The 27085-nt window shown below is 44.9% G+C and overlaps 2 protein-coding genes across 2 annotated transcripts in view; one reads left to right on the plus strand and one right to left on the minus strand.

The window, feature by feature from the left end:
• Window positions 1-27085, plus strand: part of LOC136569711 (zinc finger protein 271-like) — a 294542-nt gene that overhangs the window by 25717 nt on the left and 241740 nt on the right. The gene's annotated exons all lie outside the window — the stretch shown is intronic.
• Window positions 8350-9099, minus strand: LOC136569737 (olfactory receptor 14J1-like). Its single transcript, XM_066570107.1, is given in 1 exon segment — window positions 8350-9099. A coding segment is annotated over 1 exon segment (750 nt).

A 27085-nucleotide genomic window follows, 5' to 3' on the forward strand; every position in this document is an offset into this window, starting at 1 on the left:
GTTGTGCCACTGAGGGAACAAAACCAGTTCCCAGGGCTGCTCCTACAGAAAGCAGGAGCTGGTTGGGCAGCAGCAGTGCCTGGAGCAGACAGTGTTTGTGATGAGCTGCAGAGGAGCTGAGCCCAGGGGCTGTTGGCCAAGGCTGAGCCCCAAGGAGCATTTCTCAGCTGGCACGGTGGCCTGAGAAGGGGAGGGGGGAATGCAGCAGCACAGGGCCCATGGAACCAAGGGAGCATTGTGACACTGTGGGGCCCGGTGAGAGCAAGGGACCATTGTGACACTGTGGGACTCTGTGAGACCAAGGGACCATTGTGATGGTCTCTTGGTTCCATCACCTTTGGGCCTGATGGAACCAAGGGGACAGTACTGACACTGTGTGGCTCCATGGAATGCAGGGATTATTGTGACACTGAGAGCCCCCATCAAACCAAGGGTCCATTGTGACACCGTAGGGCCTCATAGAACTGTGGAGACCATTGTGACACTTTGGGGTGTCATGGAAACAAGGGGACATTGTGACACTGCGAGACCCCATGGAGCTGAAGGTTTATTGTGACATTGCAAGGCCTCATGGATCCATGGAGACCATTAAGACACTTCACAGCCTCATGGAATCAAGAGGCCTTCTTGTACTAGGGGGCACCATGGCATCATGGAGATCATTGTGACACTGAGGGGACCCATGGGATCATGGAGACCATTGTGACACTATGAGGTCCCTGGAATAAGCAAAGCATTGTGACACTGTGAGGCTTCATGGAACCAGTGAGACCATGGTGACCCTGGGGGTCCCCACAGAACCAAGAGGACCATTGTGATACTGTGGGGCCTGGTGAAACCAAGAGGCCTTTGTGACACTGCAGGGCTGCATGGAACCAAAGCTCCAGGGTGACACAGAGGGGCCTCCTGTCATCAGTGGTTCATTGTGACACTGTGGAGCCAAAGGAGACCATTGTGACACTGCAAACCCCCAGGGTCCAAAGGTCCATTGTGATATTGCAGGGCTCATGGAACTGAGGAGTCCCGTGACATTGTGGGGCCTGTGGAACCACGGAGACCATTGTGACACTGCAAGGTCTCATGGAATCGTTGGGACCATTGTGACACTTTGGGGCCTTATGAAACCTTGGGGCCATTGTGACACTGTGGAACTCAATGAAAAGAAGGGTCTATGGTGACACTGCTGGACCCCATGGAATCAAGTCACCATTATGACACTGCGGGGCCCCATGGGTCCAAGGAGCCATTGTGACACTATGGGCGCCATAAAACCAAAAGAACATGGAACAGGTCTGGCTGGCTTGGCCTCCCAGGGACCACCTGACTGGTCCAGCTGACCTTGGCATGTTGAAGGTCTCTTCTCATCTGCTGCTGAAGCACTGGGGCTCTGTGCTTTCCTTCCCAATGGAAAAGAACTGTCCTTCTCCGCCAGGCACCGATGGCCAGAATTAGGATTTCTCCTCCAAATTTCCTTATATCCAAGTATAGTTCCAATAGGAATATTGTCAGGAAAAGTCTGGCTGGAAATGGTTTCACAAGGGTCATGTCCCACCCGTCCCTAAAACCCTGGGGAAGGCTCCATGCTCTCCTTCCTATGGAAAAGAACTGTCCTGCTTCTGCATGTGCCAATGGTTGAGATTGTGGTTCCATCTCCAAAATTCCTTAAATCCAAAGACTGCTCCCAGACAAAATCTGCCATTCCTGACAAGTCTGGCTGGCCTTGGACTAGTGAGGCTTTCACCTACATTCCAAACACTGGGTCTCTGTGCTTTCCTTCCTATGGAAAAGAGCTGGCCTTCTTGTCCAGGTGCCCATGGCCAGAATTGGGATTTCATCTCCAACATTCTCTGTTGTGACAGACTGAAGGAGATTGTTGGCTCAAAACATTTTGTGTGTGGGGGAGGAAGTGGCAGGTCCAGCCTTGCCCTGCCCTGGAACCCCAGCCTTGCCCAGCCCTGGAACCCCAATCCCCCCAGAGCCTCTATCCCAGCCCAGCAGTGGCTGCCAGTCCCTGGCACAGCACAGGCAATGCTCCACAGCCACCTCTGCAGCCCCAGCCCAGCTCCTGAGGGACCAAATGAGCCCAAGCCCCACCTGGGGGAAGGGCCCAGGGAGACCAAGGGGTATTGAAGGCTGACCACAAGGCAAGCACACATCTTGACCCTGAAATTCCTCTTGGAATTTCCATCTGAACAGTGCTGGAATCCAGGAGTTGGTAGCTGTGTGTGTGCTTCTCTGTATCTTATTTTTCTTTCTCTCTCTCTGAGAAAGAGAAAGAAAAATACTACTTCTATTTTTGTCCTCTTGCAAATTTTGATTAACATGAAATTGAACAGGCTTAGAGTTTGTGAAGTTGAATGGGCGAAATTAATGTTTTGAGAAGTGTTTTTTGTTGATTGAATGTCCTATTAAACCTTTTGTGAAAATTTCTTTGATTTTCTAAAGTTGCCAATAAAGGCTGTTTGGTTGTTTTGAGCTCCTGAGGATTTCTTGTCAGTATTTCTCCAGTGAGTCCAACTCAGGGTACAGAAACAATTGTAATTCCTTTTAAATGTCTCATTGAGTGAGTTTTTTAGTGGATGGGGGTCAGGGCTTGTGTGTCCTGCTTGGCCCAGCCCAGGCAGGGCTTTCCCAGCCACATTCCACACTCCATTGCCCAGCTGGAGCCGCTGGTGCCTCTGAGTTGTGCTGCCCCAGCCCCAGGGACGCTCTCCTTGTCTGCCCATTCCCCCACGGTCTCTGGGCAGGGATGGCCTCAGTGGGGGCTGCTGACATCCTCAGCAACTTGGAGGCTGCTGCTGAATTTCCCTGCTCCAGAGGCTTGTTCAGCCTTCACCTCGTCAGTGCAGGAATTCAGTGTCCCAGGGCTCATTAACATTCAGAACATCTTAACAAGCCAAGCCTCTGGGAATCATTTGAATTTCATTTTCAAATCATTTGTGGTTAATTAGACAGATCTCAGTAGTCTATCCAAAGTGAATGCAATATATTTAAAAAGACAGTGAGAAAAAGATTTTTCAGGTCCTGTTTAGTTTTTTTCCCCTGTTAATTAAATGATGTGTGCAATCTCCAATTGACACTGAATCCAAGTACCTCCTCATGCAGTTGGAATGGATATGAAAATCAAGACCCTTCATGGCTGACAATCAATCAGACTCTGTCCCTACCCCCACCCCACCATTTCCCCCATCCAAGCCCTGGCACTCAGGGCAGCCTTGTGCAAATCTGAGCTCCCTCCAGCCCAGGCTGCACCTGCAGCTTTCAGCTCCTTGGCTCCAACTCCCACCTGCTTTCCTTGGAGAAGGAGCTGCTCGAGACACAGAGGGATGTTCATTTCTTGTCAGCCAACAAGACAAGGGAAGGCACAGCTCCATCAAATGCAAAAGTCTTTTTTCTCCCTGGCTCTGCCCCAGATCCCCACAGCCTGTCCTGTTTCCTTCATCCCTGCATTGCCAGGGACTCTCTGGGACAAGGGTGCTCTGCTCTGGCTATGGAGGGAGGTGCAAGTGCCACCACTGGAGTGGGAACCACAACTCATCAGGTTTGTGTCCTTTGGGGATCAGGAACTGCTGAGACTCAGAGGAACACAAAGTTTCTCTTCATGGCCAACAGAGCACAGTTGAACAGGACACAATTCAGTAACACTCATGCTCTTCCCTGAGCTATGTGCAATGTCCCAGCAGTGCCTGTTGAGTCCACCATCAACAAGTGATTTCCATCCTAAAAGTAATTTTAGACAAAATGTGCTCCTGTTACAGATATAAACACAATTAAGTTCTTGTATCAGAATGCTCATCCTGGAGTGGGGGCAAAACAGCTCCAACAATTCCTGATTTGCAAAGCTGTCAGTGGTGGATGGAGAAGGGAGGTCAGGCTGCTTTTGGTGCTGAGGAAATGCTGAAAGCAGCCTGACTCATTTCATCTCCTCCTGTCCTGGCTGATCTCCCCTCTTTCCCCTTCCACCCATTGGCTTTTGTCTCCCACCAGGCCCCCGGTGAAGAGCCTGGCTCTGTGTTCTCCATCCCCTCCTCGCTGGCACTGCCAGGCTGGGATGAGGAGCCCCTCAGCCTTCCCTGCTCTGGGCTGGACAAGCCCAGCTCCCTGAGCCTCTGCTCACAGCCCAAGGGCTCCAGCCCCACCTTGGAGGCCCTTCCCAGACCCTGCTCCAGCTGCCAGACATCTTTCCTGCCCTGGGCAACCCAAGCCAGGCCACAGTGACCTGGATAATCCCCGTCCTTGATGTCCTGGTCACACAGCCCTGGCCCCTTGTCCCCATGTCAGGCTCTGGGGTGGATCCTGTGGAACATCCTTTGGTGCAGGCTGTGGCTCCAGGTGGGCCGGGGGGATCCCGGGGGACAGGGTCCCCGCTGGGCATAGACAGCATTGGACTTGTTGGGAGAAACTGTGAGGGGGAGCTGGGGTGGAGTGACCAACCCAGTGACCTGACACAGCCCTGCTGGGATGTCACAGAGCCCCTCTGGGATGTCACAGCCTGCTCTGTGAGGTCACAGCTCCTTCTCTAATGTCACACAGCCAGTCTCTGATGTCACAGCCAACTCAGTGATGTCAGTCTGCTCTGTGATGTCCTAGTCTGCTCTGGGATGTTAGACCTCTGCCTATTGATGTCACAGAGGCAGTCTATGATGTCATAGCTGATCAATGACCTCACATGACCCACTCTGTGATGTCATAGCCCACTCTGTGACCTCATGTTACCAGATAATCAATTGTCTACACCAGGTGAGCTGACACCTGGAGCTTGTTCTCCACATCCCCAGGCCTATGGAAACCACACAGTGCCCATTGTGTGAGAAGGGGAACTGGAAGTTCAGCAGCCTCAGTGTCCTGCCAGCTCAGCCAGACCCACTCGAACATTGGGGTTTTCAAGTTTTCAATATTCTGGGTAAGAAAGAGAGGCAGTAACAAAACTTGTACACAGGAATTAGGAAGGGCAGACTTTGGCCTGTTCAGGATGCAGATTTGGGGAGTACCAAATCAGGTACTGATTCTTTTAAGGGAAACAGCCCTTAAAAACAAATGGGGTCCAGGAAGGATGAACACATTTCAAGAAAGTAAACTTAAGGGGGAAGGAGCAGCCTGTCCCAGTGTGGCAAAAGATGAGCTGGTGAGGAAAAGGACTGGCCTGGCTGCCCATGGAGCTTTTGTGGGAACTCAGGGAAAAAGGGCCAGCAACTCAGGAAGCGTTTAAGGATGTTGTTAGGTTATGCAGAAAAAAAAGTTGAGAGGTGAAAGCTCAATTAGAACTTAACCTGGCGGTTTCTGTATAAAGAATAAAAAAAGTTTTTAAAAAAAATTTATAGCAAAAGGAGGGAGAAGGAGAACCTCTATTCTTTTTTATTGATTGCAGTTCAGAATAGAGAAACTGAAGATAAGTAAAAGACTAAGCTACTTAATATCTTGTCAATTTTCAATATTAGGACAGGCTGTCCTCAGGAAGTGTTCTCTTGAGCTGGTAGATGGGCACAGGGAGCAGAACAGCCCCCTGGAATCCAGGAGGAAGCAGTTGGTGACCTGCTGAGCCACTCAGATGCTCACAGGTGTATGGGAGCAGATGGGATCCATCCTAGGGGGATGAGGGAGCTGTGGATGAGCTCCCCAGGCTGCTCTCCATCATTTACCATCAGTCCTGGCTCAGCAGGGAGGTCCCAGAGCACTGGAGGTGCCAGGGTGAGCCCATCCCCAGGAAGGGCTGGAAGGAGGAGCTGGGGAGCTCCAGGCCTGTCAGCCTGACCTGGGTGCCCAGCAAGGTTATGGAACAGATCACCTTGAGTGCCATCACAGGGCACCCACAGGATGGCCCAGGGATCAGAGCCAGCCTGCGTGGATTTAGGGGTGGCAGGTCCTGCCTGACCAACCTGGTCTCCTTTTATGCCCAGGTGACCCACCTGTGGATGGGGGAAAGGCTGTGGATGTTGTGTGCCTGGACTCCAGCAGAGCCTTTGACTCTGTCTCTGACAGCATTCCCTGGAAAAGCTGCAGCCCACGGCTTGGGCAGGTTCCCTCCTGGCTGGGAGATTTAAGAGCTGGCTGGAGGCTGGGCCCAGAGAGTGGTGGGGATGGTGCTGCACCCAGCTGCTGTCCAGGCACTGGTGCTGTCCCCAGGGATCTGTGCTGGGCCCAGTCCTGTTTAATATCTTCACTGATGGTCTGGGTGAGGGGATCGAGTCCAGCATTCACAAAGTGCAGATGGCACCAAGCTGGGTGTGAGTGTGGATCTGCTGGAGGGCAGGACAAGAAGAGACAGCCTTAAGCTGCACCAGGGGAGGCTCAGACTGGACAGTAGGAAGGTGTTCTTCACAGAAAGGGTGAGTGGGAACTGGAATGGGCTGGCTGGGGGGAGGTGGCAGAGTCACTGTCCCTCTCCAGTGGCACTCAGTGGCATGGTCTGGGTGACAAGGCAGTATCAGGGCATTGGCTGGACTTGATGATCCCAAAGGTCTTTTCCAGCCTATTTGATTCTGTCATTCTGTGATGATTGGGACACTCTGGGGCCATTGTGACACTGCAGGGCCTCGTGGAACTAAGAGGACCATGGTGACACCGTGCAGCCCCACAGAACCAGGGCTCCATTGCTGTGCTCTGGGGCCAAATGGACCCAGGGAGTGCCCCGTCACACTCTGGGCCCTCGTGGAACCACAGAGGTCATTGAGACACTGCAGGGCCTCGTGTAACCAAGGGGTTTCACCATTTTGACCCTGCAAAACCAAGGAGACCTTTGGGGGACTCCAGGGCCCAGTGGGACCAAGGGGCCGTTCTGACACTGCGGGGCCTCATGGCACCAAGGGGACATTGTGACACTGCAGGATCCTGTGTAACCAAGGGGCCACTCTGACACGATGGGGCCTCAAGGAATCTGGAAGAACGTTGTGACACTGTGTGGCCTTGTGGAAACAAGGAGTCCATTGTGACACTGAGGGGACTTGTGGAACCACAGAGACCATGGTGACAGTGTGGGACCTCATGTGACCATGGGGCCATTGTGACACCCTGGGGCCCCATGGAACCAAGGGGCCACTGTGGAACTGCAGCACCAACAAGAACATTGTGACACTCTGAAGCCCCACGGAACCAAGGAGACCATTGTCACATTTTGGGGCCCCATGGAACCAAGGAGACCAGTGTGACAGTGCAGGGCCTGGTGTAACCAAGAGGCCATTGTGACACTGAGGGGCCCCATGGAACCAAGGACATCTTCGCAAATGTCACCAAGCTGGATGTGAGTGTTGATCTGCTGGAGGGTCAGAGGGCTCTGCACAGTGACTTGAACAAGCTGGATCGAGGGGCTGAATCCAACAAGGTGAGGCTGAAAAAATCCAAGTGCCAGGCCCTGATATTTGGCCCTAGTGCTACAGGCTGGGGACTGAGTTCCAGGACAGCAGCCAGGCAGAAAGAGACCTGCAGGGACTGATGGACAGCAGGCTGGACATGAGGCAGCAGTGTGCCCAGGTGGCCAAGAAGGCCAATGGATCCTGGCCTGGATCAGGAATGGTGTGGCCAGCAGGAGCAGAGCTGCTGTGCCAGCACTGATCTGCCCCAGCTCTGCACACAGACATTGCTGCTGCAGCTCCAGAGAAGGGAACACAAGGGCATCTCTGGAAAATCTTTGCTGGGAGATCCTTTAGTTCCTTTAAAGCCACAAGGAGTGCAGCCCCTCACCAACACAGTCTGTGGCCACAGGGAAGATGGAGAGAAACAAAATGAGAACTGGCAAAACCAATGGCTTTTCTTTGTGGACAATATTAAATAAATCAAACGTGGGGAAAAAAAGAACAAACCCAGAACCAAACCCAAAAGAATTATCAAAGGTGATTTATATTACATGGCCTGTCCCTGCTGCAGCCCCGGCACTGCCACCCCCAGGGCTGTGCCCGGCCCCGAGAGCACTCAGGCCCTGCAGCAACACCAGGGCCACCAGGGCAGCGGGGCAGGGCCACGGCAGCAGCACTGGCAACACCAAGTGCTGCTGCTGCTGCTGCTGGGCACAGCTGCTGGGCCAGCACTGATCTGCCCCAGCTCTGCACACAGACATTGCTGCTGCAGCTCCAGAGAAGGCAACAAAAGGGCATCTCTGCAGAAAACTCTGCTGGGACATCCTTTAGTTCATTTAAAGCCAGCAAGAGCGCTGCCCTGCATTGGCACAGTGTGTGGCCACAGGGAAGGTGGAGAGAAACAAAATGACCAATGGCACAATAACATTTATTTGTAGATAATATGAAAAAGTAAAAAAAATAAAAAGAACTTCCAAAATGAAACCAACAAGAAGTATGAAAGATGAATTTTAGTACAAGAGATATGCAGATATTGCCCAGCAGTTTAATGTTTCTGAAATCATGCAGTCATCAGTCTCCACACTGCAGCTTTGAGCTCCTGGTTCCTCAGGCTGTAGATGAGGGGGTTCAGGGCTGAAGGCACCACTGAGTACAGAACAGACAGGGCCAGATCCAGGGATGGCGAAGATATGGAGGGGGGCTTCAGGTGAGCAAACGCTGCAGTGCTGAGGAACAGGGAGAGCACAGCCAGGTGAGGGAGGCAGGTGGAAAAGGCTTTGTGCCGTCACTGCTCAGAGGGGATCCTCAGCACAGCCCTGAAGATCTGCACATAGGAGAAAACAATTAACATGAAACAACCAAGCGCTAAAAAGACACTAACAGTAAGAAGCCCCAGTTCCCTGAGATGGGATTTTGAGCAGGAGAGCTTGAGGATCTGTGGGATTTCACAGAAGAACTGGCCCAGGGCATTGCCATGGCACAGGGGCAGGGAAAATGTATTGGCCGTGTGCATGAGAGCAGTGAGAAAGGCACTGGCCCAGGCAGCTGCTGCCATGTGGGCACAAGCTCTGCTGCCCAGGAGGGTGCCGTAGTGCAGGGGTTTGCAGATGGACACGTAGCAGTCGTAGCACATGATGGTCAGGAGGAAATACTCTGCTGAGATGAAAAAGGCAAAAAAAAAGAGCTGTGCAGCACATCCAGTGTAGGAGATGTTGCTGGTGTCCCAGAGGGAATTGTGCATGGCTTTGGGGACAGTGGTGCAGATGGAGCCCAGGTCAGCGAGGGCCAGGTTGAGCAGGAAGAAGAACATGGGCGTGCAGGTGGTGGCCGCAGGCTACGGCGCTGATGATGAGGCCGTTGCCCAGGAGGGCAGCCAGGGAGATGCCCAGCAAGAGGCAGAAGTGCAGGAGCTGCAGTAACCGCGTGTCTGCCAATGCCAGCAGGAGGAAGTGTCTGATGCAGCTGCTGTTGGACATTTGCTGGGGCTGCACATGGGCACCTGTTCATGGAGAAAGGACAGTGACAAGTCAGGAGAGGCTGCTTGGAGCCAAACCTGGGCCATTCCCTGTAGACAATCCCTACAGCTGGGACACACTCACCCTTCTACCTGCTGTGGGAAAACCTTTGCCTGCAATCAGAGCACAGTCACACTCCTGGGTCACCCTGGGATAAACCAGACCCTGCCCAGAGCAGAGGGATCCCTGAATGTCTCACCCTCTCTCAAGGTCTCTGGGCAAGGTCTCAGCACCCCCTTGTGCCAAGGACACTCACGGCTCCCTGGGCAAACCCAGCAGCATTTCCTCAGCTGTGGCAGCTCTGCCCTTCCCCGTAGGACATTCAGGAACTCCCAGAGGCTCTGGCACAGATTGCACCCAGGAGGGCAGCTCAGAGCCTGGCAGGGCACAACAAGGAGATCCCTGGCTGTGCCCATGATGGGATCTCAGGGAGGGGGCTCAGCTCATTCCCCTTTGCCATGGACTGCTTTGCCCACAGCCCCAAAGGTGCCAGGGGAGCTTGGACACCCCATTCCCATGGACAGCCCTGCCTGGCAGGAATGCCAAGGGCAGTGCCTGACTCAGCTGCTGCAGATGCCAGAGCCTCCCTGAGAGCAGCAGATAACAGTGCCAATGTCAGGGCAGTGCAGAACCAAGAGCAGATGTTGTGGTGCTGTGCCTGAGAGGGCAGGGCAGAGACAGCCGGGCACTCAGGACAGTGTTCCCGTGCCCAGCTGTGCCCGGCACCTCCCACACACCAACAGTGCCCTCCTGCCCCAGCCCTGCTCTCTCCAGCCCCCTCTCCTTCCCTGAGCATCTCCCTGGGCCTGGACATTCCCTCCTGAGAGGAGCCTTGTCCCTGCCAGCGCTCACAGAGCCCATCCCAGCCTGTGTGCCCTGGCTGGGGCCCTACAGAAACCTGCCTGTGTGCAGGGCCCTGGCTGGGGCAGGCTCTGTGTGCAGCTGGGCAAGGGCAGCTCAGGAGAGCCCTGCTGGGCCCTGCAAAGGTGATGCTGCTGCTGTGCAGGGCTGAGGAGTGGCTGAGGGCCCTTTGGGAGGCTCCCAGCAGAGACACTGATCAACTTAATTTACAGTTCTGCAGTCCCTGTAAAAGATCAAACATTCCTTTGATGATCCTGTGTGTCCCTTTCAACTCAGAATGTCCTGGGATTCTTATTCCTGTTCTGCTTCTCTCATCCCCTTGTTTTTTATAATCAAAAGAGAAAAAAATTCCCTTGCAACAGTGTTAGAACAGTAAAGTAAAAACCAGACATTAATTGGAAGCTGTCAGGTGTCCCAGTGGGGATGTGGCACACCTGGGACCTGATTTCAACAATTTATTAAGGTTGATTAATTAGGATATTTAACAGGAACATCCAATAGGAGATTCACTTACCCCAGTTACACGCCCCTGCCTCAATCCATTGGAGTAGGTCCAAGGGCTTCTTTGCCTTCACTTTTTGTTATGACTGCTCACATTCTGGTCAAAAATCAAAATGTTCTTCTTGTAGGTCCTCTTCCTGATAATAAGACTATACAGGATACTATATGTATTGTATACTATATGTATTTCAGGAATGCATTTAGACAGTCACCTTATTTTTCTAAAATCAAAGAAAATGGTTAGGGAAAATAATAAAGTTAATAAAGGATTATAGTTATAGATGTATATAATAGTAATAGAGTTCATTAAGAGTTTAATAGACCTAAAATGGAATATAGATTTATAACTATGTAATAGTAATTTGTAGAGCTATAAATATATGAAAATTGTATAAAATAAAAAAAATCTTTTTGTCATCACCCCAATGTTCCCATCCTTCTCCAAGCAGGAAATGGAAAACACTCTCAGGAAAGCTCCTGATCTTTACAGCAATCCCAGGCTTACCTTCTTTGGGAAGTGCCCTGCGGAGCTGTGCCCAGGCTGGCCTGGAGCTGGGAGCAGCCCTGCCCCACCCAGCCCCTCTCAGCAGCAGCCCCTGCCCTGCTCAGGGCGGCTCCTTCCCCCCAGAGCTTCTGCCCAGCGCTGGGAGCAGCTGCCAGGGCTGGCTGAGAGCTGTCCCTGGCAGGCAGCAGAGTCCCTGCCCCAGCACAGTGCCCTGGGCTGCAGGACCCTGCTCTGCAGGACAGCCCTGGGCACCCCTGCCTGCTCTGCACAAGAGACAATCAGAGAATGTACTCACAGGCTCTGCAGGCATTGGCATGTTCCAGCTGCAGGAGATGGCTCCAGGAGCTGCAGCTGCACTGTCCTGCAGCCAGAGGTTCCTGTGCCAAGGGCTGGCAGTGATTGTGCCCCAGGCACTTCTCAGCCCCTTCCCAGCCCTGACTGATTGAAGCTCTCTGTGCCTCTGTGCTGTGCCCGGGCTGGCTGCAGGCAGTGCCCCAGCCCTGCTGGGCTGGCACAAGAGCTGCTCAGCAAGAGAAATGTGCTTTTGAAGCTCTTCTTGGTGACCAGGAGCTGCCTCTGGGCCAGGAGCCCAGCCCAGCTCAGCAGCACAGACACAGCACAAGGACTTAAATCAGCCTCTGGGGCTTTGTGCTCAGGCCCTGGACATCAGTCCCTGAGAGGGAGCTGAAGAAACCTCTCCAGAACTCCAAGGCAGAATCACACTCCAAACTTTCTTGGACTTTTAATGGGTCCCAGAGAGGGACACGACTGAGCAAGTGTCCCCAGGCCCCAGGCAGAGCAGAGAACTGCAGGCAGTGATGACAGGTGGGGACAAAGAGAAGCCAAGTCTTGGTGCCCTGGGCCACAGCAGGGTCTGTGCCAGCAAGGGCTGGGAGGAGACACCTTGTCCTGAGGCCCTGGGGCCTCCTGGCACAGCCCCAGCCAGGCTGGGCACTGTCAGCCCCTTGTGCTGCCCTCAGCATCCCCCCCTAGCCCACATCCCAGTGGCCTCAAGGATCTGCTGCAAGGAGTCCCTGGGGAGCCTTGCTCAGCAATGGCCCTGGGGGCCCATCAGCCATGGCCTTGCAACCCTCCCAGGTGTAGGACCTTATGCTGAATGATTTTGGCTCTTGGTAAAAAGTGTGTTATCACTGTTAAAATAGGGCACTAGAAGGTCCAAATTCTACCTTTATTTCTAAAATATAGTTTTTAACAACTTCTCAGGAAAAGTGAGGGCCATTTAAAAAAACTATTATCTCTCGTATCATCTATATAGAGATGCATGAAGCCAGAGTTTTTGAACCAAGTAGAACATATTAGGACACTGAAATAAGGTCAGATTTCCAGAAATGATCTGCAGCTGGAAGCTGGAAGCTCTCACCACCCTCAACACACCAAACTCCAGGAAACCCAGCAATGTCTACAGACACCTAAACAAGAGCTGGGTTCAGAAAATCTGGTCCCACTTGTGAATACAGACATCTCCTGAATATCTTCTCAGTGGGTTCTGAAAAGCTGACTTACCTACAGCTCCCACTGACTGGGAATCCCTGTCATTGAAAACCCCAAAAACCCACTGTTGCCTGAGTGCAGACTGCTGTGGTTCCTAATATGAAAATTCACTTTTGCATTTTTAATTTGAAAATATTCATCTTTGCTCCAGCCACATATGATGTAATTTGTGATTTTCAAGGACCTGTTGCTAAAAGGTAGAAATTAATAAGTTTTAATACATCCTTGTAATGACACCCTCTAAAAATGAGCCAAACTTCCAGGGCTCCAGAACATCCATTGAAGTTAAAGAGTTTTGTAAGTGAAAGTTTCACTATCTTCTAGGAAAATGAGGGAAGAGGAGAGCTTTCTGCTGGGAAGTTTCAGCTGAGTATGATCATGGCTCCTTTTATACACACCATAAATAGTTCATAATTTTGAAACCATCTATTTTTCCAATTAAGATGTCAATGAAAAAAAGAAATAAGCAATGGATCACACAGGGCTGGTCTTAAAAAGCCAACATCAACCTTAATTCTGTGTTGACACTTCATAGCTTATTTTCCAATACTTAATTTCCCACCCTCACAGGATTAACATTTTCTTCAATTGTCACTGCAGCATAACATTAGTACAAAACAAGGATTTTTCTCATTACTTATATATCATGAGGTTCCCTCAATTTAGCTTGTGCCAAAATAATCCCAAAATTGACAAGGATGTTTCCCATCTATGCTCCTACTTCCACACTCAGCCCTGCAATGACTTCTGGGATAGTTTTGGCTACTGGATTTTGAAGGCATATAGTGATACTGCTTGAAGTATATCAGTTTCATTTTTAAATGTAATAAAAAGTAAGAGCCCTACAGTTTCCCATCAGAGTGCACTGCTTCAATCTCCTCACAGAGCTTTGCAACCAAAATGATGGGCTTTTTTTCCTCAGGAGAGGAAAAAGAATAGAACTTAAAATGCAACAATAAAAATCTAGCATAATAATGAATCTTAGCCTATTTTTTTCATTAAAGCAATGCAAAAGACTGAACAATAGCTGATGAAATTTCCTCTAGAAGAACCTCCTTGCACAATATAAGTATTACACCAGCTGTAAATTGAACTGCATAACTTCTAATGCATTAGGATAGATGGATTAGGAGACAGATATTAGAATATTTTCTCACAATACCTTTAAAGAAGAAAGAATAAAAGAAAGAAAAAAAAGAAATTAAAGTGAGCCTCCGACAACTATCAATATTTCAAACTACAAACTAAGCTCCCTATAATCAATTTTAGTCCATGCTTCAAAAAAAATATAAAGAAATTTTAAAAATTGTCTTAATACTTCTAATATATTCACATCCTGGACTATAAACACCAAAACTATGGAAACAAACCCATTCTAAGTACTTGAGCAATTTTTTATTTGCATATAGAATGTTAAACTTAAGCCTAAGTAATCAACTGTGATTTTCATTCAGCATACACAGACTTCCCTTTATGATGGCAGGCAGTTTATCTTGGGGACACTGCTGGAGTTTTGGGGATTTATTTGGAGTGAGAGGGATTGCTGATTTCAGAGATACTAAAAGAAAAGTGTATCACTATAAGGATATCGGCATTTTAACTCAGTTTCTCATTGCAAAATGAATATCCCTGTGACTGATACAAACTCCATGGATTTTAGAACACCAAGGGACCATGAAGATAAATATTTTGGAGAGCAGCAGAGAAGGCACAAGCTGAAGAGAAGGGTGCCTCCCTGTGGCAGACAGATACAGGAGAGGCCAGGCAAACTACTGAGCCTTAGTTCCAGTTTCTTTTTCCATCTTTTTTCCATATGGACTCAAGCAGCCATAGCATCAAATGTTCCTGGGAGCAAGCTCTCTTTTTATGCTGTGAAAATCACCAGGGCAAAAACACACAGAGAAATAGAGGAAAAAATATACCTACAGAACATCCACACGGGCAAAAAGCCTCACAAGTTTTCCCAAATTTGGGAGTTTAAAGTTTAAAGCTTATGCTGTATATTGATTTTTAATTAAAACTAATTTAATTACAGAAGCTTCTACCTTGACATCATCCGAATATAGACACAGGCATGTTTTTACAAATGCAGATGATCTTTTTTTTTTTTGCTGAGCACCAGTTAACATCTAATTTTTCTTGATGGTCCCTTTCCATTCTCTGCTTCTAAATCTTCCAAGTCAGTTCCTTCTTTCCTGCAGAGTCCTACTCTTGTAAGGACTCCATAGTGCCTTTACTACAAGTTCCTTTTTCCTTATTTTTCCGTACTTCCTGAAGCATGTCACTTTTAAAACTCACTCTAAAGTTATCACAGCACTAGTTGGCCTTCTGCCATTATTTAGGCCAAACCTAATCTAGCCAGTCAAATCTCTAGAAAAAACTGTATTTTTATCTGAATGAAGACTGCATCAGCAACAGTAAAGGTAATTATATTATCCAGATATCATCATCCCATACAGGTTGTTGAAGCATTTTCAGATGTTTCATCTTATTTCAGAAACAAATATTTTTGAGAGATATGTTATTTCAATTTTTTCTTTTCTTTTTTTTTTTTGTTTTTTAAGATCTTATTCTCTTTAGATTGTTTTTCCTTTCTTCACTGGTAGAGTGGAACGATGACAGAAAGAAATGGAGGAACTAAAATCAGAAACCAGCTACACCATGCCAATTTCTTGCTATCATTCTCTGCTTGCTTTTCCTGCACAGTCCTTTAATTATATCAGATACTATTAAAGATTCAGCACATGATTTTGAATTTTATTTGATACAGAAAATCACATATCATTGAAATTCAAACAGAAAGCAAAAATAGTTTGTCCTTATAAATTCAGGATAGGTCTATAAAACACCTTCAAGGGGACTTGTGCATGCATGATGATACCAGTCCTTCACTTTGGGTAAAATAGGCATCTGTAAGATCAAGACAAAAGAAAAAAACAGCCATATTTTAGGAAGAATAAAATTATCCTTTGCAATCTAAGTGAAAAATTTGGATTTAGGAGATGTAGGATCACTGCCTGGTTGCAGAGAACTTTTCCTGCAGTGGCTTTTCCTGCATATTACCCCAAGAGGAACTAAGATTGAATGTTAAATTCTTCACTACAATAGTAAAATAAACTTTCAATATTTAATGAAACCAATAAATAATAGATTGCAGTTGTCAACCTAAAACCATTTTAAAGACAGAATAATTATTATCCAAACACACTCAACTGAGCTAACAGGCTAAGTCAGGGGTTTTGGTTTTAAAATACACCAAAAAATCTTCAGCTATTTTTTCCTCTGTTCTAGAGCCTGCTGTAGGCAGATGAAACCTATCCTGGTTATCATTGTATTCTGAATTAGTTTATTTGAAAATAATTTTGAAGTCAAGGTCTTGTGATGCTTTATGACATCCTTTACTCTTCCTCTGAAATATTCTTGGATGGACTTAAAAGAGGGCTGCACATATGGTCTACCGGATTAAACAAGGAGGTAGGAAGGTCAGATTATTACCAGAATAATTTATATTTCCTTTTGCATTGGCTGTGTACTACATGAGCTGTAAGCAAATGAGACTCCCCAAAATTTATAGTTCAGCTACACTTTGGATTGAAAATCAGATTGGGGGAAAAAAGAGATTTTACAATAAGCAGAGAACAGGAATCACGATCAAAAACTGGAGATGAGCAGATGGTGATTAGAAATATCTTACCAAGAACCTGAAATGCAGCTCTTCCTGCAGCATATACTTCACCTATTGTACATATTTAAGTTAGTATTTCAGATTTTGAAATTTGTAATCACTTAATCAGGGAAAAGAGATCTTTTTTCTTCAGTCTCTCTCTACACAGCAGTGAAGCCAACCACTCAGTGGCCATTATACTGTACTCCTGCAACTGAAGGCAGCACTCCACTGAAAGAGGCTGCACTGTTCCTTTGATGATAGCCTGATTCCTCTTTAAGAAGTTTCTTGCTAAAATTTACTGCAAAGACCCTGTTACCTAGGGTGGTCTGATCCACAAAACAGAATCATTTAACAGCATTTAACATTATTGCATGTTCTGCAATAATCCTGGCAATGCTGTTCTTTCAGAAACAATCCGTGTAGAATAAGGACACCTTCTCACTGAATTTTTAAACAAAACAAAGCACACACTCCCCAGGGGGGGAAAAAAAGGTGAGGAACTTTCTATTCTGCATTCTCCAATCATCTCTAAGAAAAGAGGATTAATAACTAGTTGCCTGTAGGCAAGTTGTAATAGAATTACCTACTAAAGGGCTTCTTCCCCTTCACCTTGCAAAACCCAGTTCTGCCTTGAGACAGCTTCTGTGTTTTGAAGGGTATTTCAAAGGTCATCCAAAGTAATGACCGTGATAAATGCAAAGAAAATCAACTGCAATTGGTTCAGGGAAGGGTTTTCTTTCCTTAGTAGAAAGAAAACCTCAGGAAGTGCTTTTGTCAATCCCAGTAAGACTTTGACAGTAACATGTAACCTCAGTCCTTGACCCAGCAAGTCTGAGCTGCATTTAATTGGTCTGTCTGCAAAGCTATGAAAAATTTCTCTTTGTGTACTGTAAAATAAAATGCATATATTTCATACAGCTGGGAAACAATATCTACTATTCAGAGCTGCTGGCAGCACAGCAGAGCACTTTCCTTGTTAAACTCTCTGAAACCACCCCCTTTTTTCCAGCCCTGCTTTTAGGTGCACTGAAGAAGCCAAAAATATAAAAATCAACGAGTGGAAAGCATAATCATTGGAAAACTCAAAGGATATAAATCATTCTTAGGAGGAACACAACATTTGGTGAAAATCATGAGAACCTTGCAGATTGTTGGGTTGGTTTGTGGAGCTGGGGAGGGACTTATCAGGAAAAAAACACTGAACAGCCACACTGAAACCAAATCCTCATCTCTGTCCTGTCCATCTCTATTTTTTTTACTCTACTTACTGGTCTTCCTCAGCATCAAGCTACTCCCCCATAAATCCACAACTAGCAGCCATGTGGACTTTTATGAGATAAATCTCAGTAGAACTGGGAACCCAGAGGTTTTTTTAAAAAGCTAAGCTTTTCAATACAGGATTGAATAAACATTCAAAGAGGAGGAATTTAAAGAGGAAGAGACAGAAGCTTTCTAATCTCTAATTCTCATGTCTGTCAATGTGAGTTCCCATGGCAGTTTTAACACACATGGAGCTTGTGGCCATTTTTATGGCTGGAAACAGGATGGGCTGAGGTGTTACAGAATGTTACAGAATGAGTCAGCCAACAAATCCATGCCAGGAGATTCCCTTGTGGAGTAGCTACAGCAGTCATCAAGATGTAAACAAAGGTAGCAACAGGACTTACTTCACTGCTGAGGTGCAGCTACCCAAGGAGTTTTGCTGGCAACAAGATCTTAGTAATGGCAGGGAGGACTTCCCAGTTTCCACTTAATAGACCCAAAACTAGTAAAATTTATAGCACAGGCTGAGCCTGAGATGTATAAAAACATAGTCACTGAAAGTTTGCAAAGCACTGGTTAAAAGGAGAAAAGTGGTTATTTAAAGAATGTCAATATTGATCAGAAATTCAGACTTTTCATTGATCCCATACTGACCCAGCAATAAAATGTCTGTTTTAAACATCACCACTTCATAGGTCTGAACAGAGTAACACAACTTCAACTTCTTCTAAGCCTTCATTTGCAATCAAATGACAAACAAACAGGTAAATTAGGTGTGTCCTGTACAGAAAACACATGGAATGATGCACATCATATATAAATGAGATCTATTTTATTCTTCCAATTACCTTCAGATGCAGTGATAACTAACCAGAGAAAAGGTATTCCTGCATGCAAGCACTGTCAAGATGCAAGACCATTTTGAATATTTAAAGCAGCTCACAATTTTAAAGTCGCTGGCAGTAGAAAGACAGAGAAAAAAAAAATGGGAGAATTTTACTGCTAAGGGACCTGAACAATATTCTGACACAAGTTTCCTTGTTGCTTTTAACTAAAGCACAGAAAAATGAAATGGTTACAGTAACAATTGGTAATCATTAGGCCCATTTTTCTTTAATCCTGAGCAGAAAAAGAACATTCCCTCAAGTATTTTTTGGGAGGGCACTGCACAACTACTAAAACCACCCACTCCTGTTTCTGCCTAGATGAGTTTGGTGCTGTTCAGAGTTAAATGGTAAAGCATTAGCATTTACACAGTTTTATATCTTCAAGCATTGGTACGAACTGAAGGGATTTTTTTCAGCCTTTTGTAGGTGTGTGATAGTTACACAATGCAGAAATACAGGCTGCTGAACACTAATTAAAAACAAACCCTTAAAATACATATTCCATTTGCTTTAGAGCATCAATTATAAAACCAGATGTTCGAGACAGATGTCAAAGAATTATTTTTCATAAGCCACAGCTTATAGCCATGTAGCCTCCATTTATCATCTCAGATGGGAACATTTAATTTGACAGCACACATTTTGGTTAATAGCCAGTTTCAACATTAGCACTTGTTTTTGCAATTTTATGTAAAGGGATGTGATAAAACTGTCTATAATGAAAATTCTGTTATTTCAGTACCTCAGCATTTACAAATCATGTCTATCTGTGCACAAGCTGAAAATGTTTTACACACTTGTGAACGTCTGCAGCATGTCTCAGAGGCATAGTTCTTTCCACATGCCAGCTTATTTAATATATATCTACATGTAGGGTTTGCTCCTAGAAGCTCTGCTCCTCTTTCAAGACATTTATCTTAAGAGAACAGAAAATAAAACATCTTTGCTCCTGTGTTTCTTGAACATTACAAAACTTCACTGATTGCAGTGGATAACTTTGGTTAAAAAAAAATATTGCATTCTGTTACTTTTGGTAGATGGTCTTAACAGAAATTTGGGCCTAGAGCTCTCATCACAGCATATATTTAGCAATACAAGTCCTGTCTTCTTGTGTATTTCTTGCATTTCTAGGTAAAATCTATGCCAGGTCTTCAGCTGCTGTCAGGCTGGCACAGATCCAGTGACTTCAGCACTGTATTTAAATTTCTTTTACATTTGACAGAAAAAAAAAATCTATCTGTTCTGAAGCCAGAATTAGCAAGGCAAGCATAACTGGCATACTTTAAAAATCTGCCAATAGATATCAATCCACCCTGATTTCACCCTAAAGGTGAACAGTTCCACTGCAAGGCTTCTACTGAGAAAAACTGGGTAATCATATAAAATGATGTGACAAATTTGGGAAAAGAGCAAATTAATGTCCTTTTTGACTAAAGCCAGGATTTGACTCTCCAGATAGTGGGAAGACACAAGTTCACTATTTCAACTGTGATAGTTCAGGTTTGAATTATTTTGTCCAGACAGCAAAACAGATTTTTTGGCTGCCCATCACACGTTTTCAAACCCGGACGTTCATTCTAGAATAAAATCCTGAAGAAGAAAAATCAAGATGCTTAATGCAACCCTATCAGAAAGACATATTATATGTGCTGCCTATGCTTGTGAAAAATTAGAGAATGTGCCTTTTGATTGCTCCTATTCATAAATCAAAGAATGTAAGGAACCAATACATGAAGGGACTAAAGAGGAATAGACAGTATCATCTATCAAGAAATTCCTGCAAAAGGGAAATGGAGATGAGTCATAACACACCTTTAATTCTTCAATGGGAGGCATGCCTAGATCAAGCTCCAACTGCTAATAAGAAAAACCCAGTCTCTTAACTGCAGATTAATATAGAAATCATGTCCAACATCCTTTCATACTGACATAAAAGAAACCATACCAGCCAGCTTTACTTTTCTATTAAGGAGGACTTCAAAATGTGCCCTAAACCAGGACACAGGGGTGCTGAACACCTGTGTTAACTCCTCTGTACACTTCAGAGGCAGAAATGTAGAAGGCCTGGGTGTAACCCTGCTCAAAGAGCTGATGAGGATAGGAGGGTTAAGATTCATTCTGTGAAATAAATGTTTTCATTGGGCGGGTTTTTTGGCTTGTTTTTTGGTTTTTTGGGGGTTTTTTTGTTTGTTTGTTTGTTTTTTGTGGTTGTTGTTTTGGTTTTTGTTTTGTCTTGATTTTTTTTCCTGTCTCAGAGATTGGATGTTCCACCTATTAGAATTGGTGGAACATCCGTCTTATTCCTTCTGGTGAGTAGGCAAGCAAAAAAAAACAAGCATATTAAAATAAGCTAGTAAATCAGAACATACTTATGACTTCTCTTTTCAGTTCCTGAAAATAAAACAATATTGAAACATCAGAGTTACTCACACACTGAAAATTTTGATTTTTCAGAAATCAGTAGCAGTAAAGTCAGCTCAAGTCTTTTGAGAAAGTCACAGTTCCTTTCATGATTTTGGATATTTGTATACAAATACAACATGAAGAGGCTGAATTCACTACTCAACTTGTGATACACACAAAATACTTTTCAGACCCAGGAAAAAGCCTGTATACAGTAATTGTAACTATTGGTTTCAGTTGTTATGGTCTGGCAAAAGGCTTTCAGTGCTCTCATATCTGCTAGCATCACAGGAGAAGGGCATTGCAGCTTAATTAACTTGTCAACAATGCAGAGGCAATGAGAAACTAACGTTCTACCCTTTCACATAGATCAAGCATGTTCAACAGCTCTAACATTCAAATCATTAGCCACAAAAAATGTTGTTTTTCCAGTCACCGAAGTCCGTGTTTTTATTTCAGCAGTGATAACACTCTAATGGCTAAATGGGTTTGCTTTCCCAGAGTGTCTGGGAAATGATTTTGCTAATCTCAGTTCACAAACTCATTAGCAAACTGAATTCCAGCATCTTTTCCAGTGTCTAGCCTGAATATCAAGTTTCAGTCACCTTTCACTACTCCTTATTTATGTAATTTTTACTAAGCCTGCATTTTACAGCCTTTTTTTTACAACTTGGGCATATTAAGTAACAAGGTTCTGGATAACTGGAAAAAAATCAGCAGCAGCTTGGGAGGTATCTCAGATTTGGGATGGAGGTGTAAAATCATTTACAGAGCAGCAATGTACACAAGGCTGATGCAATTCATGTGGCTGCTGCTGCATGCAATCCATTGTACACAGGAAGATGTGTTACCCTTCTTCCCATCTCACCTTAGCCCAGGAATTCTTTTCTAAGGAATAACTGTTCAAGGACAATATCAAATTTCCACATCAAGGCAACCAGCACAGGAGCTAAATAATCTGCCCTTGTGAAGCACTGCAGATGTTTGAAACACTGTGCAGATAATTTAGGGAGACACAACTCCCTAAACCTTCAGCATCCCTTCCAAGGCAGGCAGGCAGGCAGAAGGGGATGCACTGCAAGCACAGTCATGTGGCAGCCAAAGGAGTAGCCCAGGCACAAGAAAACAGAGATAAACTCCTCTCAGAGGACAAGGAACAAGAGCACAGTAGATAAGAGCACAAGAGATAAATGGAAAATTACAATTATGGAATGGGGGGGAAAAAAAGGCTTTTACAGAAAGAATAGTCACACCCTGGAACAAGCTGCTTTGCTGTGGGATCTCCATCCTTGGAGCTATTTAAGGATTGCTTGGGAAAGGCCCCAGCACATCAACTGACTTCTGAGTTGCATTTACAATGCAGAAAGCTCTGCTGTGACTGCCTTGGAGCAGCCAACTTCCCCTCCCAGCCTAGATTGTTCCTTGATTTGATCTCACTTTCCACCCCACATTCAAGATTCCACAATTTGGGAACAGAAAAGGGAAACCTCAGCAGTGGAAAGGGGAGGCACATTTTCTGCCACAGAGGCTGAGCAAGGCAGAAGCAGCTTCAGCAGCACACCCAAAATTCTTTTTCCTTTTTAATGCTTGCTCTAACCTCTACCCCCTTAGAAAAAAGACAGCATGTACTAAAATCATAAACTTTATCACTAATTTCATCTCCTCAAACAGTATTTTTCTGGAAGGGGCTACAACATGCTCAGTTTTCCATGGAATTTTCAAGGGCAACAACCTCCCTGCAAACTTGAAGAATGTCTGCAGCTGGAGGTATGCTGGATCCAGGAAGCCTTTCATATTCTACCCTAAATCCATCACAGTGGATATAGCATTTTAGAAAATTGCTACCTTTTGAAAATAGACTTTTGCCAATTAAATGTCTGGCCTGTGCTACAGCTATTAGCTGAAGATGTCTGCATTTTCTTTTTGCTCCTTCAAAATCTCATTCTTTCTTAAAATTTCAAATTATCTACCAAAATAACAAAAAATTTTCAATTGTCCTAAAGAACTATCTAATTTCAATTTTACTGCTGCAGTAAAATTAACAATTCCAACCAAGCATTTCCCCTACAGTTCACAAGAAAGTTAGAATTGCATTTAAACTGTAAAAATAGTTTGCATCATATCAACCAATCTTATTAAACTAAGTAGCAAGGTTTTCTATCAAATCAATGTCTATTTAAGTCCCATAAAGAAGGGGGATTCCTAAATATTTAAAAATTGAAAAAAACATAGGACTTTGTTTCATCCTTTCCAGCTTCTAGAAGAAACTGCACAATGAACTTTAAGATACTTCAGGTTGTTTCATTTTGGCTCTAACACTATTTCATGAGTTTGTGGTGTGCTTGCTCAAGTGTAACTTCAAGAAATTTAAATCAAACACAGTAATGCAAACTGATAAGCTACAGAGTTAAAAAAAGTTCATAAATTCTCACTTGCACAGAGATGGTATTCAGAAAGTTATTTCCACTTCTAATTATCACAAGCAAACAGCTGGCATGTAAAATGGTTAGTTAGTGACTAAAAGTATGCACAGACCTGTAATTTAAATTTATTTCAGAATGGAAATGGGCTCTTGGAATGAAGAAGACCTATAACTAATTGATTTATACACTCTAATTTGTTTATTTCAGTTAAAACAGAAACATTTTGCACATTCCTGAAAGACCTGGCAAGGAAAGTAACTGAGAACTAATGATGTTTCTAGCTTGAGTATTTTATCATTGTTCATTTTTATTACTGCCTTTTTTTTTCCTACTGGATACATGAAATATGCAAAAGTTCCTGTTATTGTAATACAGATGCATAAACAGAGGAATTTGGCTTCTCCCTGAATCCATTGCAAAGGAAAATAAAACAGAATTTTACCTATTGTCAGAGTTAGGCATGGCTGTATTTTTTCAAAACTACATTAACTGCAGACCATATATGTGGGAATTCAGGTCAAATCTCACTCTGCCCATCCACTTTTCTTTCTGTCACACAAACTCCCTTTATTTTCTCCTGCCATTTCCCAGGCTTTCTTGACACTTGGAGCAGCACCACTGAGGGCTTGGGAGGGATTAGCCCAACCTATAACAGTGCTCCATCACAAAAATGGGCATTGCTCTAACAACCCCTTAATGAGTAATTAACAGTACATAACCTGCAACTTGAAGTAATTATTTCCCAACATTTTAAGTTGAATTAAAAAGATTTAGGTTTCTTAATACCAAGAGGGCTCGTTTTGAATAAATACCACTCTCTTTAGTCCCATTTTGGTTCATTTTTATTTCAGTTTTTTGCTTTCATTTTGCTGGTACTTGGAAAAAATCCCAACATTTTAAAGCTTTTAAAGCAAAAGGCAATGGTATGCCAACATCATTCACAAAGCAACGCTTCTGCAAGACTGGTCCCACTGTTTAAGGGTTACAGAGCAAATAAACATTTTTAAACTGCAATCCAACTGTAAATATGTCTTTCTCAGTGCAGCCTGACAGTAGGTGCTGATCTTTGTATGTATATGCATAAACATTCATATAAAACTCAGAGGGAACAGCACTAAAAACATTGGGAAGATGACGAAAAGCATTGGGAAGATTCAGTAAACCTAGAGAGAATCACAAAAATCTTTTTCTACTGTCTTCAAATTCAGAAGCCAGACAAAACTGGAAGTGGCCATGTTCAATTTTTGCATAATTCTTATTTCACGTTAAGAGGATAAATTAGAGTCTAATCATTAATCTGAATCTCTCAAGAACACACCAAGCCTAAACACAGAAAGGAAACCATGCTGAGGGAGTGGCCTGAAGTTGTGTCAGGGCAAGTTTAGGGTGGATATTGGAAAAAGGTTCTCTCCCCAGAGGGTGGCAGGGCACTGAACAGGCTCCCCAGGGCAGTGGTCACCAATCTGATAGATCTTAAGGAATGTTGGACAATGCTCTCAAGCACATGGTGGGATTCTTGGGGTGTCCTGCACAGGGCCAGGAGCTGCACTCCATGATCCCTTTGGGTCCCTTCCAGCTCTGGATATCCTGTCATTCTGTGCAGCCTCTGAGATGAACAGCAGCAGCAAGTTCCTGTATCCCTCTGAGGGGCACTGTGACTGAACACAAAATCTGAGGGCATTGCACCTATTGCACAGGCCAGAAGGGACAATCCAACCCTCCTTGGATTATAAGGACTTCTTACACCACCCATCTTCCTTATACCACCCATCCTGACTTTCACCCAGGCACACAAGCACTGAATTTTGCACCTTGTTACTACGAGGGAAGGTTGGTGGTGGTGCCTGTGATGCTGCCAGCAAAAGAATGATGCTGATAGGCTCAAGAAGGAGTGAAAATCTTGATCTTTAAGGAAAAACACAATCCTGAATACTTAAAATTGGTTCAGAAGCTTAATTTGAGACTGTAGGTAGTACTCTGATTTTCCTTTAAGGAGGCTGACCCAAGCAATATGCCTGATGTATCATGGAACAACTCTGAGTTATTTTAAAGAATAAATGAATCAATTAACTGGACTCTTAGAGCTGGCAAAAGAATGAGCTAGAACTGGTTAGTATGACAATGCTCAATTGCTTAATAATTAAAAAAATAGATATTATAACTGTGCTTAAACTTTTATATCTAGAGGGTTCTGGTTTCCCAAAAGTAGAAAAAGAGCAGTTAAAATTCTGGGGTTTTTTAGGCAGACCACAATCAAAGCAAACACCCAAACCCAGCCTCAATGCCCTCAGATTTAAGAGTTTACATCCTGAATCCTGCTGGTCCCATGACAATCCCAATTCAGATCTCCCCAAGGAGCAAAGTGAGGCACTAGGAGCCCCCAGCCTCCAACAATCCCTTTCACACATTGCAGCTTCACTTTATGATGATTCTGAGCAGACACGTCCCTAAACCATGATCTCTTCCAAAATTTCAAAGCACTTCTAGAAAAACAGACCATTTTTCCTTCAGCACTGGGCTCTCCTCATCCACCTGTGACCTGTTCCTGACTGCACACAGAGTTTGGTTCTATCTCCCTGCACATGAAGGGACCCATCCTCTTTCTGATGGGGATGCATTTCAAATACTGGCATGAAGAGCATGTCGAGAGCTGCTGGCTCAGAGGAGCTTGGAAGAAAACATGGAGAGAGCTGGAGAAAGGGAGCTGGGCTCTTGCATGACTTTTCCACACACTTTTGTAAGAATTTTAGGCTAGTCCAGACAGTTGGGAAATCCCAAATGACAGATGATCCATTTTTATTACCCTTACATTTCCATTGTGGATATAACTCATATTTGACTTGTCACAAAAAAGCGCCACGCTCAAAGCCAAAGAAGATGTAGCACATTTCATAACAGTCTTTTTCACATCTCTGTGGTTATTCTAGGAGGAATTAATGTAAAAAGTAGCCAGGATGACATCTGCATTAATATATACATGCAGCACCTATGGGTTTACTCGTTAATTAAAGCAAGGGCCTTTATGTCATTTGTACAGCGTGAGGTAAAGAACATTTTTCCTGTCTGTATAAGCTTTGGTACACCAGTTTCCTCCCTAAAGAGCACATAATAGCTACATTTAAGTAAATCAGGTCAACATGTCCTCCTTTATTTTATGTTAAGGTAAACTAGCCTTCCTGTCCCACTGCAGCCTAATTTTTCTTTATAGCTATTTAAAACCTATTATAGGTTAACATTAACATTCAGACCGCTTCCTGCACTGTCTGATTTTGCTAGATGATAAACTTAATAGCACTTAGTGACAGACAGCAAGTGAGGAGCTGGGGGAAGGGGGGATTTCATCTCCAACAGCAGCCTACAACACTCATAGCAGTTTAATAAGGACATCAACAAAAAGGCAGATCTACTGTAAAATGCCTGCGGTGGCAATTACTCCGCTTTGTTTACTTTGGCTGCAGCCAGCAGAGAGCAGGATCCATTCTGCTCACCACCTCTTCCCTTCCAGTCACTCCTATCCCACATCTGGACAGGGAGAAGCATAACTCAGGGTGAGGATGAGGAAAGTTGAGAGGATGGATACCATACTGCACCTGGCACAGACGCTCAGCCCGCTGCCGCGGCAGGACGCGTTAGCGTTCAATGGTCCGCACGCTGACTGCAACCTTGGGAAAGACATTACCTCACAAGCAAAAAATCTTGCACTGTGTTCATTTTTCAAGATTGAATTAAGCCTGTTTTGGTTAAATGCGAATATCAGTA

Source organism: Molothrus aeneus, unplaced genomic scaffold, assembly GCF_037042795.1.
Source record: "Molothrus aeneus isolate 106 unplaced genomic scaffold, BPBGC_Maene_1.0 scaffold_19a, whole genome shotgun sequence".
In the NCBI taxonomy this organism is placed as follows: domain Eukaryota; kingdom Metazoa; phylum Chordata; class Aves; order Passeriformes; family Icteridae; genus Molothrus; species Molothrus aeneus.